Consider the following 17,337-nt stretch of genomic DNA (forward strand, 5'->3'; position numbering starts at 1 on the left):
CTTCAGGTGATCTCTTTTTATTCCTTCTTATTTCTTTTTATTCCTTCAGGTGATCTCTGCCTTTGTGGCTTATCAGTTTAAAAGACATTTATTCCCACGTATTTCTCACCACATTTCTAGCATATTCCAACTATTACATAGTTTATAATTCACTCTGACTTTGTTTCTAATTCATTATATTTTATCCTAGTGCTACTTCACACAATACTTTATTATTTATAAATTATTTATAAATCCATAGATACCAAAGCCAACATTCACTATCCACTCATTCATCACAAAACCAACCCAAACTCCCCTTTGGTGTGGAGTTCTGTCACTTCTCCTGCCAGCACCTCCCAGGAAAGTCCCCAAACTGCTGCCAAATGCCACCAAAAGGGTGACATCCCTGCCCTGCCCCAGGGATCTTCCCTTTCCCCATTCCCAATGTGATCCTTGGGGGAGTTTGGGATCTCCTTGGGATTGCCTTCCAGCTGTGCTGCTTCCAGAGCTGAGAATGCCTCCGAAGGAGCATTTTATCCTTGGAAAAAATATGGGAAAAATGTGGAAAATATGGAAAAAATGTGGAAAATATGGGAAAAATGTGGAAAATACGGAAAATGGGAAATAAAAGCGACCAGCCCCTTAAATCCTCTTATTCCTATTTAAATCCTCTAATTCCCAAGCATTGATTTGGGGATCATTGGGAAGCTGTTCTTTATGGGGAAGAATTATCTTCTCTGTGTCTTTAATACCTCCAGGGCCACGATGGGAAAATTTTGTAAGAAAATTCCATCCCAAAAGTCTCCAATTTGATCCCTGGAGCTGATTCCAAGGGGAAAAGAACAGGATGTCAAATCTTTCCTGTGCAATCTCACCCTTTCCCCTGCTTTTATTATTTTTAAATAAACACAACAGCCACAATTCCTTTTTGTTTCTTTTTTAAACATAATCCAGGCTGGATTCAACACCTCTCCCCCCAGCCGAAGCGTTTCGCCCCATTTTGGACGCTTTTTGAGGGTTTTTTTTTTTTTTTGCGGGGAATAATAAAAACAATAATAAAAATAAAAATAATTTAAAAACACAGAAAAAACCCGCCCGCCCGCAGCACCTCTCCGCTTCCTGCGCCCGCCCGCCTCCTCTTTCTCTCCCCTCTCTGCCCTCTCTCCCCGCCGGGCGGAAGTCCCGGGCAGTGAAGCCACTTCCGGGCGCCATCTTGGCGGCGGGCGCGCTGAGGCTGCGCGGGCGCCGGGCGCCATCTTTGATGCGGGCAGCGGGGAGAGCTGGCCGAGAGCGGCGGCGGATCGCGGATCGCAGCCCGGCCCGGCGGCTCGGCACGGCTCGGCACGGCTCGGCACGGCTCGGCACGGCACGGCGGCCCCCGGGGGCTCGGTAAACCTCCCCGATCCACCGTAAATAGAGCGTTTCCCCGTGCCGCGGCGGCTGTGTGGGATGGCGGGGGGATCCGCTGCGGGTTCCCCTCAGAGGCGCGCAGGCCGCGCTGTGCCCTCAGCGGGAGAGAGAGAGAGAGGCCGTGAGGGGAATCGGGGGATAAAGGCAGGATGAGGGGGAATTAATGGGAATAAAGCCGGGATGAGGGGAAATTAGTCGGAATAAAGCCGGGATGAGGTGAATTAGGTGGGAATAAGGCCGCGATGAGGGGGAATTCGGTGGGAATAAGGCCGAGATGAAGGCGAAATACTGGGAGTAAGGTCGGGATGAGGGGGAATTGGTGGGAATAAAGCCGGGATGAGGTGAAATTGGTGGGAATAAGGCCGGAATGAGGTGGTTTTAGGTGGGAATAAGGCCGGAATGAGGTGAAATCAGTGGCAATGAGGCCGCGATGAGGTGGAAATATTTGGAATAAGGCCGCGATGAGGAGGAATTGGTGGAATTCGGTGGGAATAAAACCAGGATAAGGTGGAATTCGGTGAGAATAAGGCCGGGATGAGGTGAAATTAGTGGGAATAAGGCCGGAATGAGGGGGAATTAATGGGAGTAAGGCCAGGATGAGGGGGAAGTATTGGGAATAAGGCCGAGATGAGGGGGAATTGGTGGGAATAAAGCCGGAATTCGGTGGAATTGATGAAATTCGGTGGGAATAAGGCCGGGATAAAGTGGAATTAGATGGGAATAAGACCAGGATAAAGTGGAATTCGGTGGGAATTAGACCAGGATGAGGTGAAATTATTGGAAATAAGGCCGAAATGAGATGTTTTCCCCCCGAGATTTTGGGGACCTCCTCTCCCCGCTAAGCCTTTCCATAGAGCTTCCCCCCTCTCACCACCAAATTAGCGAAATTTACCACATTTTACCCCAAAATTCCTCATTTTCCGGGTAAAACAGTGTTTTTTCCTGTTGTAACAACGCGTCCGAGGGGTGTTGGTATTGTGATCACCTAATTGCTGCTCGTTGCCCGAAGGAATTTCAGGATCTGAGTAACTCTGGATGCACCAGCTCGGAATTCCTGCCGTAGGTTCTTCAAACAACGCGATTTGTGAATTTTTTTGGGTTTTTTTTCTTGTTTTTTTAAAGGTTGGAGCTGAGAGGTTTGAGTTTTTGTGATGGAAAAGCCAAAAAAGGGGATTTTTGTCGTTTCAGGGATCAACAAAGCTCCGGGTTGTTCCCTGAATGACACTCATTTCCCAAAGAAAAGTTTGAAAATCCGGCTTAATTCGGCTGTTAAAAAAAAATAAAAATAAGTGGAGGATTCCTTCCCAAGGGGAAATCAAGTGTTTTTGGGGATTTAATGAAATATTTCAGCCAGGAGGAGGAATTGTCACAGGAAAGCACTGCTAGGGTTGAGCTCAGAAATAGGGAAAAAAAATTAGTTTATTTTCTCTAATTATTCTTTTCTTATCCAAGAGTGGATGTAGCAGCTTGGCTTGGTTTGGGGGTGATTCCTGAGGAGGAAAAAGCTGAAAAAAAGAGCAGAAAAATGGGTTTAAAATGTGTAATTGCTCACGTTTTTCCTTGTCACCGGATGGACAGGAGGTGAATCATCAGATGGAATGAGGAATGAAAGGAATGGAGCAGCAGGAGAAGCTTTTCCAGGGAAATTTGGGGGATTTGAACCTGAGAATTCCACACAGGGAGGTGCAGGAAAACTCCTCTCAGGTGTTTATTTTCCCTTTAAAAATACAAAGTTCATGTTGTTTTTTGACCTGTTTTTACCAGCTGCTGCGTTTTTTAATTATTTGATTTTTTTTTTAACAGAAAATTGGTTTAAAAATATTTCACTGCAACATTTTTTTATGGAGTTCTGGACAAAAAAAAACTGTTTAAAATTCTCATTAATTAGAATTAATTAGAGACCTGCTGAGTGCACCAGAGTTACTCATTTTTATTCTCGATTTTTAATTTTTTTTTATGGCCACCTTGACACTGGTTTAAAATTAAAAAAAAAATAAAGAAAAAGTTCTTAATGAACCTTTTTTATCATTAATTTACCCCGATGGAGTTTAGATCTTTGAAAGGCTTTCATTGAGGATTTTTGGTTGATTTTTTAATTGGTTTTTTTTTTTCAAAGGTTTGCTTTATTCCCACCCTTTAAACAAGATTCATCCTCTTGGAACATGGAAAAAAAAAAAAGGGAAAAAAAATGTGGAAAAGCAAAAGTTGCTAAAGGAATCAAACCTGAAGGGATTTTCTTTCCCCCCCAGGGTGGTGGATGTAGGAATGTTGCATTTTTAGGTGTGTCTGACTGCCTGAGGAAAGGAAATTCCACCTTCCCGACTGGGAATTCCTCCTGATTCCAGTTGGAATATCCCCGAATTCCCGTGGATTTTAACTCCTGGCCAGAGCAAAGTGAAGAATTCAGGCTTGAAATTGAATTTTAACTCCCAAGGGTGTTGGTAAAACACCTGGAAAAACGCTGAACTTCCACCAGAAGGAGCTCCAGGAATTTTTAGGAATAGATTCCCAGGAATCTCCGTGACCCAAAATGTGGGTTTTGAAGGTGTAAAGTGAATTAACCCTGCAGAGATGGAAGAAGGGGAGGAAACCCTGAACTTAATTCCTGTTTTATTCCCTTTATCAAGCAGTCAAAAAAAAAACCCCAAAAACCAACCAATCACTAATATGGGAACCCAACTTTTCCTCTTTTTATTTTAGATTTGGGAGAAAATTCCCTGCCAAAAAAAAAAAAAACCCAAATCCTGGGAAAATTCACTAGTGTTTGTGTGAGTAAAAAAGGTTTCTTCTTAACCTGTAAAGAACAATTCCATTCAGTTTTGTTCCCCCCAAAAGCCAGAAATCCCTTGTGAGAAGGGGGATAAATTCACTTTTATTTTGGATTTTAGCTGCTCTGGTTGCAGGTTGTGTGAGAGAGAAAACCTAAAAATCCCATTTTATGAGAATATCAGAATTGAATGGGTGATTTCATGTTAAAAATTAAAAAAAAAAGTGAATAAAATTAGGTTTTGGTGGCACCAAAAACCCCAATCAGCTGCTGAATTGGATCCAAGCTGGTGATGGATAAATGGATTAGGAAAATAATGGATAAATAATGGGAAATTTGTGATATTTGGATGGAAAACCAAAGAATTCCCAACCCCAAATCCCAACCCAGCCTCCCAAAGCTGCTCCATCCCTCCTCTCCCTCCCTGCTTTTCCCTGGATGCAATTCCCCTGGGATAAATGGCTGTGTGTGTGTCCTGTGTCCCCAGATGTCCCCAAATCTTGTCACACCATCCCCACCTCACCCTCACCTCCCCAAATTTACCCAAATCCCTCCTTCTCCCCGCGGCTTGCTCCCCATAACAGACTTTGCTGTTGGAATTGTGCCCAAATTGCTGATTTTTCCCTGTTTTTCTCCCCAAATTTTGGGGTGTGTATAAACACATCTGGGGGTTTATACACACAGAATGTTGCTGTGCAGGTTGTAAAGGACGGGGGGAAGGTTTTTGTGTTTTTCTTAATAGGTGAAGAAAGCTCGGAAGACCCGAAATTGCAACTTTACTGAATGTTTAAAATCGTTCATTAAAAAAAAAAAAAAAAAAAAAAAGAATAATAATTACAAAAAAAAAAAAAAAATTAGAATTTCCCCAGCTGTGGAAGATGGAGCCTCATTTTTGCAGCCACACTGAATCCTGAGTTCATCTTTAAAAAAAGTCACTGGGGATCCTTTTTTATTTTTTTCGTTGTTGTTATTTTTTTTTATGGTTCTTTTTGGTTATATTTTTTTTTTTTGTGGAAGAGCTAAAATATCCCTGGCTGTCTCCAGTGTGAGAGTATTCCAAATGGACTTGGCTTCCTCCATTAGTTGTCAGATTTGTTCTGAGAGCACCTCAGAGTTTGGAATTGTTGGCTGAGAGGTTCCCTTGGCAATGTGAGGAGGAAAGTTCTTTCTGCCCCTTTGTTATTCATTCACGGACTCCTTCGGCCTACAGGAGAAGGGAACTGCATGGCTGGGAAGATCAAAGCCTGGGCTGAAGGTGGCCAGGTGGGTGAGCTGAAAAATCCCCTGGGCTTGGGGGAAAATCTGGGAGTTTATTGGAATTATCAGCAGTTCAAATGGGTTAATCGCAATTATTTCCGATTGATGTCATTAAAATTAGAGCTCAGAGTTGAGATATTCTATTGTTGAGCTGTGATGGTATTGATATATTATTATTATTAATATGTAATTATTAAAGGTTAATTTCAGGTGTGAAATAATAGATTGTATAAAAAATAAAATATGAAATAATTGGAATTATCAGCTCACTGTTAAAATGGGTTAATTGCAATGATTTCTGATTGATGTCGTTAAAATGTCATCAAAATTAGAGCTCAGAGTTGAGATATTCTATTGTTGAGCTCTGATGGTATTGATATATTATTATTATTAATATCTAATTATTAAAGATTAATTTCAGGTGTGAAATAATAGATTATGTTAATAATACAGTGAAATAATACACAATAATAAAATATTTTCATGTCGTCGATAACTCAAACTGACACCTAATCTTTGAAGAATTTGGGGTCAAACCCTAAAATTAAAGTTTCATTTCACATGTGAAATAATAATTATATCAAAAATAAAATGTGAAATAAGACACGATAATAATAAAATATTTTCATGTCATCATGATATAAAATATAAAATATATAAAATAACTCAAACTCATCAATAACTCAATCTTTGAAGAAATTGAGTCACACCTTAAAGTTTAATTTCACATGTGAAATAATAGATGATGTTAATAATATAATGTGAAATAATGCATTGTAATAATATAATATATATAATTGATAACTAATATAATGTGAAATAATGCATTGTAATAATATAATATATATAATTGGTAACTCTAATATAATGTGAAATAATGCATTGTAATAATATAACATATATAATTGATAACTCAAAATGACACCCAGGTTTTTCAGAAAGTGGATTTCTTTTGGGTCAAACCCTAATTTTTCTCTGCCTCACAGTTACTGAGGTCACAGAATAGAATTTGTGCTGACAAAATTCCTGCAATTCTGGACAAATTTGACCAAAAATTGAATTACATTTCACAAATTATTTCACTTTAAAAATGAGGTTTTAAACAAATTCGACTCCATTTTTGTGACCAGCTGATTTCAGGTCATTCTCCCCTTCAAAAGCTAAATTTAATTAATAGGAAAAAACCTAAAAATACTGAATTTTTTTCTTTTAGGGTTACTTTTAAAAAGAAGCTCTCACTGCTAAGCCAGCAGAAGCCTTTGAGGAAGCGAAGCCAATTCTTGCCCAGGCTGCAGGAAAACCCTGGGAGCAAAACCCTGAACTTCCCCAAGGATTTCTCCACTATGTCCAACCAGGGAGACGACTGCTACTTCTACTTCTATTCCACATGCAACAAGGTGAGTTTGGCTCCAATTCCCTTTGGAATTCTCCCATTCCCTTCCCACTTTTTCCCTTTTTTTTTAACAAATAACGTGAAGACTGTGAGCAAACAGATTCCCCTTAATTAATTCATTACTCCCTAAAAACACTGGGATTTTTAACACTGTGTGGTTCCCTTTCCAACACATTTTTGTTTAATTTTTTTTGAATTTTTTTTGTTTCTTTATCCCATTTTTTGCTGCTTTCCTGTGGATTTCAGGGAGACAGCTGTGCCTTCCGCCACTGTGAAGCTGCCCTGGGAAGTGAGACAGTTTGCACCCTGTGGCAGGAGGGACGTTGCTTCAGGAATGTCTGCAGGTTCAGGCACATGGAGATCGATGTGAGTGTTCCCTAAAAACCCTTCTGCTCGTCCCAAAAAACCACAGGGATCCCAGGAATCCCCGCAGCAGGGATTTACAGGGATTTCAGTTACCATGACAGAGGTGGAGGAAGAATAAAAAATCAGTTTTTAAGGTGTCTCTCTTATTAAGTGCTGTTATTCCCATAATTTTTGCAAAAGCAACCATGTGGATCTCACTGCTTAAAAGTGGAATTCCAGATTCCTGGGAAATGGCTCTTCTGCCCTGGATTTCTCCCCAAAATTTCATCCTGAGCTCATGGAATAGGACGGGCTGGGGAGGAAAAAAAGATGAGAAGGGATTAATACTGTGAAGGATAAATTTCACCAGCAATTCTAACCATTTTTCCCTCTGAATAATGTCATTATTTTGGATTTTTGTATTAATTCAACCCTGAATTACTGTGGGACATTGTCCAGCACAGACAATACTCATTTATTCCACCCTCCAAAACCTTATTTCTAAACCCTGAAATATTTTCAGTGCTCCATCTACCCTTTGCAATAACATTCCAACCCTTCCTTGTGACCCCTTGGGAATCTACATCTGCTTTTAGATCCAAGTGACAATTCCCTGAGGCTGAATTTCTGGGTTTTTTTCCCTCAGAAAAAAAGGAGTGAGATTGCCTGTTACTGGGAGAACCAGCCAGGAGGCTGCCAGAAGCACAACTGTGCTTTCCACCACACCAAAGGACGTTATGTGGATGGGCTCTTCCTACCCCCCAGCAAAAGTGAGTTTTCCACCTCCTTTTTTCCCTTGAAAATTGATTTTCCTCGAAGATTAATTCTTGAAACATTCAATAATTAATTGTGTATATTTGTTTAAATAACCTGGAGGTTCAAGGAGAGGTTTGCAGTCACAGAAATAGAGTGGAATTATGATTTGGGAATCTTTTCCCTGCTCTGTGCTTTGTCATTTTTACCTCCCTTTAATCCATTCCTGGCTGGGGAACAAAGACCTGAACCCAGCTGTGTTCTCTTATCTCCCACCTCTTATCAAACCTCCAACATTTTGGGATCAAAGTTCAGAATTCCTGAGCCACATTTGTTTTATTTCCCTTCCCAGCCACACTTCCCAGTCCCCCCGAGGCCGCAGAGGACGAGGTGAAGATGGTGCAGCTGCAGCAGAACAAGCTGTCAGTGCAGTCCAACCCTTCCCCACAGCTCAGAGGGGTGATGAAAGTGGAAAACTCTGAGAATGTCCCCAGTCCCACCCATCCCCCTGTCGTCATCAACGCTGCAGATGATGATGAAGATGATGATGGTGAGGATTTTGGAATTATTTCAAGTCTTATCAGCTTTAAATCCGTGTGGAAATCACAAAGTTGGGTGATTTTTGAAGGGAAAATCTGTGTGGGTTGAATCTTTATGGGTTGAAATGTTGGCTGAACCACCTAAAAATGACAATTTTTTGCTGAATCCCTGCGTTAATAATGTAATTTTTCCCTTCCAGACCAGCTTTCTGAAGAAGGAGAAGAAACCAAAACCCCAGTCCAGCCACCACCCGCAGAAACCCACAATGGGCTGAGGGTGATTTCCACCAGGAAATCCAATCCCAGTGCAAAGCAAGGTATTCCAGGAGCTGCAGGAGGAGGGGCTGGGAGGAGAATTCCACAATTAAAAGCAAAATATTCATTAAATACACCAGGACAAAATGGAATCAGTTCTTTCCAGGAGCTCATTCCCATCAAAATGTCCCTTCCATATCCAAATGTTACAGGAATTGGTAATTCCTCTCCACGAATCAGTGCTTAAAAGAGTGAATTTCCCCCTGAAAGGTGAAAAAAGGTGGCAATTTTCCAAAATCCCACCTCTCCTGGGGCTTTTTGAACTCCTGGGGAATGTTGACAGGGTTTATTCCCAATATTTTGGGAAGGATTTACCTCAATTCCCTGAACTGCTCTGTCCTTCCAGATGACAACTTAAATTTCGGGATAAAAACCCTGGAAGAGATCAAACTGAAGAAACTCAAGGAAAAAGCCAAAAAACAAGGTGGTGAGTTAATATCCTCAATATCCCTCCTTCCTTACCCTTCTGCCTTCTGTCCACCCTTGCTTTCAATCCTGATATTCCTTAAATAATTTCCCAGAGAATGAATTTATTTTTTACAAATTGAGAGATCTTGCCATGCCAGATTTCCATATTTTTTAGGGTGGCTACTCTGACACGTGGCCTGCTTGGAATCCCAAGCACAAATCCCAAGAAAATTGCTAAAATCCTGATTTTTTTCCCATGCAGAAGGTCCTTCAGGAGTGGCTGTGGATTCTCTCCAAGCTCGGAGCATTCCTGTCCCAGAGAAGGAAAACGTCAGGACAGTGCTGAGAACTGTGACTCTCTCCTCCAAGGAAGGTGAGGAGAAATCCCAAAATTCCCATTGTGTGGCTCCTAAATCAAATTATTAATAATTAGGATAATTCAGACTGCATTTCCTAATTTTAGGTTTAAAGGCTGTGGTTGTGTTGGAAAAGTTTGGGATTTTTAAGTGCTGGATTTGTAGGTTTGGGATTTTTATCATTAAAATCACCTTTTCTCACAGTCCTTCATTAGTTCCTATGGTTTGGCTACCAGAAAATGTCATTTTTTGGGGATAAGGGCTGGAAAGGGAATGCTTTTTGTGCCCTGAAGAGATTATTCTTGATTTTAGGGGAGGATCCTGTGATCCAGCTGAATCTTCCTGACAGACTGGGAAAAAGGAAAACCCTCATAGGTGAGAGCTTTTTGTGAGGTACTGACAGCAGAAATGAATTCTCTTAGCACCTAAAACCCAAAAATACCCAAAAATCAACCTGGGAGGATTCAAGTTTGTGGCTGATTGTTCCAAACTCCTCCTCCAGAGAAACATCCTGAAATTTTTTCTCGTTTTGTTTCTCTCTGCAGCTGGGAAAACTTTCCTTCCCCTGAGGAGGAACGTTGCAGACAGGCTGGGGAGGAAGGCAGAGCTGCAGGAAAAGGCTGACAAAGCCCCAAAGAGAGGCACAGGTACCAAACACACCTGGAGTTCACATCTGGATCTTCTGTCCAGCTCTTCTCTTTGCATTTTCCATTCCTCCTTTCTTCTTGTAGTTCTTTTCCATGCTGGGTGAATCCCACTGAAGTGATCTCCTCTCATTTCCAAATATCCACACAAAATTGGGATTTATGCCACTTTTTTCCCTTTCTGTCCTTCAGTTCAAGTCCTGAAGTCCCTGAAGGAGAGGCTGGGATTGCCCTCTGAGCAGAGCAGCACAGAGCCAGGTAATCACTGCATTTTAAATATTCCTTTTCACTGGAATTTGGCAATTGGGATTGTTCAGCCTGGAGAGGAGAAGCTTAGGGTTGATCTCAGTGTGGCCTGAAGAAAAGGTGGAGAGGGAATATTCCAAAGGATGGAATGACAGGACAGGGGAAATGGCTTCAGACTGATGGGGAGTAGGTTTGGATGGGATTTTGGGAAGGAATTGAGGGTGGGGAGGGATGGAATTCCCAGAGAAGCTGTGGAAGTGTCCAAGGCTGGGCTGAAAAGGGCTTGGAGCAACCTGGGATAGTGGGAATTATCCCTGGAACACAGGGAATGCAACTGGATAATCCTTTCCCACCCAAACCATCCTCTCCATGGCACACCAAGACCTCTCAATCCCAAATTTCCCCAGGGCTGTGACAAATTTCAGAGCCTTTACCCATCCCCAGACTGTTTCATTGGTTCTTCCCCCTGAGCACAGACAAAGCTGCCAAGCCCATCGAGGAGATCCGGGTGAAAACCCTGGAGGAAATCCGTCTGGAAAGAGCCAACCAGAGGCGAGCAGAACCCCCAGCCAAGCTCCCTGCAGAAGGCAGGAAGCCAGAAGATCCCAACTCCACCCCCAGAGCCTCCCCTGCCGTCCGCATCAAATCCCTGACGGGAGCCCTGGCCGAGAAAAACCACAAGAGGCTGGGAGAAGAGAAGGAAAAACCCGAGGAATTCCCCAGCAAGGCCAAACCTGAGGCTGATCCCAAAAAACAGAGTGTTCCCAGCCCAGCAGTGCCGGGCAGGGTGCAGCTGGCAGAGCCGGGAAGAGCCAAAGCGGGAGGAGAAGTTCGGATCAAAACCCTGGAGGAGATCAAGAGGGAAAAGGCGCTGAGGATGCAGCAGAGTGGGGAGAATGTTCCTGCTGCTCCTGCCCAGCCCGAGGCTGCCCTGAGGGGCAGGAAGCTGCTGCGGGTCACCAAGCTGCTGGGTGAGGAGGGAATCGACCCCATTCCTTTGGGAATCAATCCCATTCCGTTGGGAATCAATCCCATTCCCTCAGGAATCAACCCCATTCCCTTGGGAATCAATCCATTCCATCAGGAATCAATCCTATTCTATCAGGAATCAATCCCATTCCTTTGGGAATCAATCCCATTCCCTCAGGAATCAATCCATTCCTTTGGGAATCAATCCCATTCCCTCAGGAATCAATCCCATTTCATCAAAAATCAATCCCATTCCTTTAGGAATCAACCCCATTCCCTTAGGAATCCCATTCCCATCAGGAATCAATCCCATTCTTTAGGAATCAATCCATTCCATCAGGAATCCATCCCATTCCATCAGGAATCAATCCCATTTTCTGGGGAAACAACCCCATTCCTTCAGGAATCAATCCATTCCTTCGGGAATCGATCCCATTCCTTTGGGAATCAACCCCATTCCCTCAGGAATCAATCCCATTCCCTTGGGAATCAATCCCATCAGGAATTAACCCCATTCCATCAGGAATCCCTTGGATTTTCCTGCTCTGTGCACTCAGAAAGTTCCAGGATTCAGAGTTAAAAGGATCACCTGATTTTCCATGAATTCCATGAGTTTCTTGTGTTTCCCACTGGAGAAACACAAGTGGGAATCCCTCATCCCTTGAGGAGCTTTGTGATCTCCAAAGTTAAAAGGATTTCATGATTTTTCATGAATTCCATGACTTTCCTGCATTTCCCACTGGAGAATTCATCCCTTGAGGAGCTTTGTCATCTCCAGAGTCAAAAGGATCTCATGATTTTTCATGAATTCCATAAATTTCCTCCATTTCCCTCTGGAAAATTAATTCCTTGAGGAGTTTTGTCTGATTTCCCTCTGGGATTTTTCCTGCCCTGGGTTGGTGGGGTGGGATTTTCCCTGTGCTGGAATCATTACCTTCCTCTTTGGAATATTGCTTGGGAATGATTTATCTTTTTTTTTCTTCTAAAAATCTCCTCCTAAAGATGATTTAACCATGATGGGACTGAGGGAGAAGGAAAATCCTCCAGGAATTGCTTCCTGCACTCTTCCCCTCCATCCTGTTATTAAAAAAAAGGGAAATAAACTCCTCCAAGGTTTCTTTATTTCTGCTGTTGACCAATTTTTTAATATTTTTCTCGGTTTAAAGCACCTGGAAGAGAAGAAAAAATGATTGTGGAGTTGAACAAACCTTCCCCCAAAGGTGTCTCTGCACCTGCTGAGGTGAGTCTGGTGTGAAATGAACATTTATACAGAAATATCTCAAATTTCTGATCCATTTGATTATAAAATCATAAAACTTTCCGAACAATTTTGTTTCCTGTTTTCAGTTTTTCCCACTTTTCCTCATTTGGGAATTGCTGCAGTGAAATCCTAAATCCTGTCACTTCTATCAGAGTTCCCAGAAAACATTAAAATCCTCCCTTCAAATTAATTTACTTTAATTAATTAACTTTAATAAATTAATCTGATTATGCATGACAGTGAGTAAAAACCAGAAGTTCATGTGGGGAGAATATTTTGGTTTTCAGGGACTTTTCCCTGAGCCAAATGTTGTAATCCTAAATGCTGGAATTTTAAAGGAAATCAGGCTCTGTGGAGGAGCTTGGATTGTTTTATATTCCCTAAAAAACTTTGCTACATCCAGAGCTTTCTGCTCCATTAAAACTTGGATTTTTTTGGGGAATTCCACTTTTAAAACTACATTTCCACAGCAGAGACCTTACAAAAAAATCCTGCATTCCACATGGAGCCATTTTGGAGTGATTGCCACCCCAAATTCCTCCATGAATCCATCGATTTTCATCCTAATAACCCTCCTGGGTGGTTTTTTTTCCTGCCCAGAATGCTGGGAATTCTGGAGTTCAGGTGAAGAGCCTGGAGGAGATCATGTGGGAGAAACGGCAGCTGAAGCAGCGGCAGGAGGAGAAACTCCAGAAAGCAGCAATTCCAGCTGAAAAACCAGAGAAAAACAAGGATAAAACCCCGGGAGCTGGGAGCCCTGAACCCACAGGGGTTTTGGGATCAGCTCACCAGCCAGGCAGGAGGAAACTGGTGAAATTCCAGGAGGATGGAGTGGGAAATCTGGAGAAGGATCCTGCTGTGTCTCCAGGGAAAAAGGGAGCTCAGCTGCCTGAGAGGAAAGCCAGAAGTAGGTGTTGGGTGTTCCTTGGGGGAATTTTGGGTTTGGGATGGGTGGGAAAAGTCAGTGTGAGGTGGTTGAGGTCATTCCCAGCCTGGAAATATCCATGGGAATGTGGGGAGGGAGGGGAAGCTGTGCTGAGATCCCACCTGGAATGCACCCAGAGAAGGGTTGGGAATCTCAGGAGCAAATCCAGGGATTGGAGACAGGCTGGGAATGTTGGGAATGTTCAGCCTGGAGAAGGGAAGGGTGGATGGAGACCTCACAGCACCTTCCAGGAGCTGCAGAGGGACTTGGGACAAGGGATGGAGGGACAGGACACAGGGAATGGCTTCCCACTGCCAGAGGGCAGGGCTGGATGGGATTTGGGATGGAATTCCCAAAAAACCCATGGCTGGTCCACCCCTGGCAGTGTTCAAGGCCAGGCTGGAGCACCCTGGGACACCCAGGGTGACACTGGATGATCCTCCCTCCCCAAACCACCCTGGAATTGAGGGATTATGAACCAAACCTACATTTTTTTAACCCAAAACAAAGCCAGGCTGACTCATTCCTCTCTCCCCTTCCTCCCAGCCAAGTCCAAGGTGTGCCTGAAGCCTCTGGATGGCAAAGCTTCCCCCAAGCAGCCCCTGAAGAGGAAAGGTGCTGAGGGTCACCCCCCAGCTGTGGTGGCAGTGAAACCCCTCAGTGCCACTGCTGGGGACACCCAGGAGCCCCCAGCCAAGAGAGCCACGGTAAGACACAAATTCCCTCTCTTCCCAGGAAAAAAAAACTGGAAAATTGAAACTTTCTCCAGCTCTCCTGGCCCTTTGAACCCCAGAAGTGGCAGGGTGGGAGCAATTCCTGCTTGTGTTTGGTGGGTGGGAGCAGCTCCAGAATTCCCTGCTGGAATTTCCCCATTTTGTAAAGGATTTTGTCCATAAAACAGCAAAAATTCCTTAAAAAAATTGTTCTGTTCTTCCTTCCCAGGCTGGTGCTTCTCCTGAGGACAGCCCAGGCTCCATCCCTAGGAGAGAGAATTCCCAAAGCAGGTAAGGACAGTCAGTGCCTTTTTGGGGTTTATTTTCAGTGACTTTAGGGTTTCTTCACAGTGACTTTGGGGTTTATTTTCAGTGACATTTTGGGGTTTCTTTCCAGTGACTTCTGGGTTTATTTTCAGTGACTTTGTGACTGAAAAACAGACTTTGTGACTTCAGTGACTTTCTTCCTGCCCCTTCTCCCCCACATCCCAGCTGTATTTCCTCATTTCTAAACCCCCAAACCCACAGCTGCTCCAGCTGATCCCAGACTCCAGAAACCAATCCCAGACTCCAAAAAACCAATCCAATCCCAAACCAAAAAACCAATGCCAGGCTCCAAAAACCAATCAATCCCAAACTCCAAAACCAATCCCAGACTTGAAAAAACCAATCCAATCCCAAACTCCAAAATCCAATCCCAGATTCCAAACACCAAACTCCAAAATCCAATCCCAAACTTCAAAATCCAATCCCAGACTCCAAAAACCAATCCTATCCCAAACTCCAAAAACAAACCAATCCACACTCCAAAAACCAATCATCTCAGACTCCAAAATCCAGTGCCAGACTCCAAAATCCAAAAACCAATCCCAGACTCCAAAGACAAACCAACCCCAGACTCCAAAATCCAAACACCAATCCAATGCCAGATTCCAAAAACCAATCTAATCCCACACTCCAAAATCCAATCCCAGCACTCCAAAAACCAATCATTCCAGACTCCAAAAAACCAATCCCAGACTCCAAAAACTAATCCAATCCCAGACTCCAAAAACCAGTGCCAGACTCCACAAACCAATCCAATCCCAGACTTGAAAAAACCAATGCCAGACTCCAAAAACCAAAATCCAAACCAATCCCAGAGTCCAAAATCCAATCCCAGAGTCCAAAAACCAATCCCAAACTCTAAAAACCAATCCAATCTCACACTCCAAACTCCTCCCCAAACCCCCAAAACCTCCACCCCTGCCCCAAGTTAAGAAGTTAAACCCCAATTAAACAATGTCAATCACTGATTTTCCCGTTTCCCCTGCGCCAAACTAACATGTTAAACCCCAAATAAACAACATCAATCCCTGCTTTTCCCCCTCTCCCCCAGCCCCGAGCTGCAGGCTGCCAGCCAGGCCGACTCCCTGCCTCCCTCGGAGGTTTCCAGCTCCTCCTCCTCCTCCTCCTCGCTGGAGGTTCCCGTCAAGCTGCGGCGCCTCAGCTCGGCTGGTTCCACCAAAGCTCCCCTCTCGGTGGAGGATGACTTCGAGAAGCTCATCTGGGAGATCTCTGGAGGCAAACTGGAGGCAGAAATCGACCTGGATCCGGGCAAGGATGAGGATGATCTGCTGCTGGAACTGTCCGAGATGATCGACAGCTGAGATGGGGATTTTCACACACAAAAAAAAAAAGACTCAAAGCCAAAAAAAAACCTTTAAAAAAGGAAAATTTCCCTTCCCTCCACACAGAAAAATATCCCCAAATCCTGTAAATGTTGTTGGATCTGTGGGAAGAGATCCTTTTCCTGGCTGGAGGAACTGTTGGGTTGTTAGGAATAAGCAGAAGCTGCGCTGAGATTTCGTTATCCCAAAATTCCCAACTCATCCCCTGGGAGGGTGAAGAGAGGACAGAGCACTTGGAATTCTGCTGTGTGGAGGAATTCCCACCTCCTCCTCCTCCTCCTCCTCCTCCTCCTCCCTGGACAGTGAGATCCCCAAAAAAAAAAAATCCTGGAGTTACTATGTCAACTCAGGAATTTACAGCTGGACTTGGAATTTTGGAGGAATTTAGGGAAAATTCAGGAAAACCAGGCTGGGAAGGAGGGAACAGCAGAGTCAGGATTTTGGACCAAACCTGGAGGTGAGGATCCAGCCTGATTTGGGATGATCAGGGAGGATTTTTTTTTTTTTCCCCCTGCAGGAATTTGGGGGAAAAAACAAGGATTATTGGTTCAAGTGCCTCTTGGTTCCAGCAATCCCTCCCCGTGCCCAAGGACTGGAGTGAAGCTCCCACCTCCCCCTGGAGTCATTTTGGGAGGCAGGAAAAGCACCTGGAATGTTCCTCCCTTCTTTTCCAGCCCCACCAGAGCTGGGATGAGGTGGAATCCCTGTGGGGTTTTTGGTTTTTTTGGGGTTTTTTGTGTTTGTTTTTTTTCCTGTAAATATTTTATTCTTCCATTTTATATTTGTATGATTGTATTTAAGGAATTAAAGGTAGGCTGCTCACCAGGGTGTCTGTGCTGAGCTCGCTGCAGGGATTGGGGTGGAGTTTGGGATTTCGGGGTGTTAATTAGGGGTTAATGAGGGGTTTTTGGGAACTTCCAGAGGGGCTGGAGAGAGGGAAGGGAAGGGAAGGGAAGGGAAGGGAAGGGAAGGGAAGGGAAGGGAAGGGAAGGGAAGGAAAGGAAAGGAAAGGAAAGGAAAGGAAAGGAAAGGAAAGGGAAGGAAAGGAAAGGAAAGGAAAGGAAAGGAAAGGAAAGGAAAGGAAAGGAAAGGAAAGGAAAGGAAAGGAAAAAGGAAAGGAGAAAGGAAAGGAAAGGAAAAAGGAAAGGAAAAAGGAAAGGAAATCCTGGGGAGCTCAGCCTGGAGCAAAGGGGATCAGAGGAACTTGTGGCTCTGCAAACTCCTGACAGGAGGGATTTGGGATTTTACACTGTGGGTTGGGGATAATGCAGTGATTTTGGGGTTTTCAGGTGTTTTGGGGGACAAATGAGCAGAGAGCTCCTGGTGCCTAAAAACCACTTGGTTTTAAATTCAGCTGCTGTAAGGCAAAGTTCTGCTGCAGCTC

The 17,337-nt window shown here is 43.7% G+C and overlaps 1 protein-coding gene across 10 annotated transcripts; it reads left to right on the forward strand.

Moving 5' to 3' along the window:
* The first annotated feature begins 1,246 nt into the window (after window positions 1–1,246).
* Window positions 1,247–16,775, forward strand: ZC3H11A (zinc finger CCCH-type containing 11A). Of its 10 annotated transcripts, none has more exons than XM_085083214.1 (20): window positions 1,547–1,931; window positions 2,025–2,096; window positions 2,130–3,096; window positions 5,370–5,422; window positions 6,630–6,813; window positions 7,056–7,175; window positions 7,801–7,924; window positions 8,260–8,457; window positions 8,647–8,763; window positions 9,108–9,188; window positions 9,432–9,542; window positions 9,838–9,900; window positions 10,071–10,172; window positions 10,362–10,427; window positions 10,892–11,386; window positions 12,551–12,624; window positions 13,246–13,552; window positions 14,117–14,277; window positions 14,513–14,574; window positions 15,662–16,775. In XM_085083214.1, exons 3-20 carry the CDS (start codon window positions 2,998–3,000, stop codon window positions 15,930–15,932), a joined length of 2,688 nt encoding a protein of 895 aa, XP_084939340.1. In that variant the 5' UTR covers window positions 1,547–1,931; window positions 2,025–2,096; window positions 2,130–2,997; the 3' UTR covers window positions 15,933–16,775. The 10 variants fall into 10 exon arrangements, with proteins under 10 accessions (XP_084939348.1, XP_084939340.1, XP_084939343.1 ...); XM_085083217.1 differs by lacking the exon at window positions 2,025–2,096 and adding an exon at window positions 2,107–2,128 and having other exon boundaries at window positions 1,547–1,805; window positions 2,161–3,096; XM_085083213.1 differs by having other exon boundaries at window positions 2,025–3,096.
* The last annotated feature ends 562 nt before the right edge of the window (window positions 16,776–17,337 follow it).

The sequence above is a fragment of the Lichenostomus cassidix genome, chromosome 26 (genome assembly GCF_008360975.1).
Source record: "Lichenostomus cassidix isolate B80296 chromosome 26, HeHo_3.0, whole genome shotgun sequence".
In the NCBI taxonomy this organism is placed as follows: domain Eukaryota; kingdom Metazoa; phylum Chordata; class Aves; order Passeriformes; family Meliphagidae; genus Lichenostomus; species Lichenostomus cassidix.

Excerpts from the sequence above, each read along its gene's own strand:
- ZC3H11A (XM_085083213.1), top strand. The coding sequence starts at position 2,998 with ATGAAAGGAATGGAGCAGCAGGAGAAGCTTTTCCAGGGAAATTTGGGG. Across the intron at positions 9,901-10,070 it reads AAAAAGGAAAACCCTCATAG|CTGGGAAAACTTTCCTTCCC; the intron begins GTGAGAGCTTTT and ends TTCTCTCTGCAG. Across the intron at positions 13,553-14,116 it reads GCCTGAGAGGAAAGCCAGAA|CCAAGTCCAAGGTGTGCCTG; the intron begins GTAGGTGTTGGG and ends CCTTCCTCCCAG.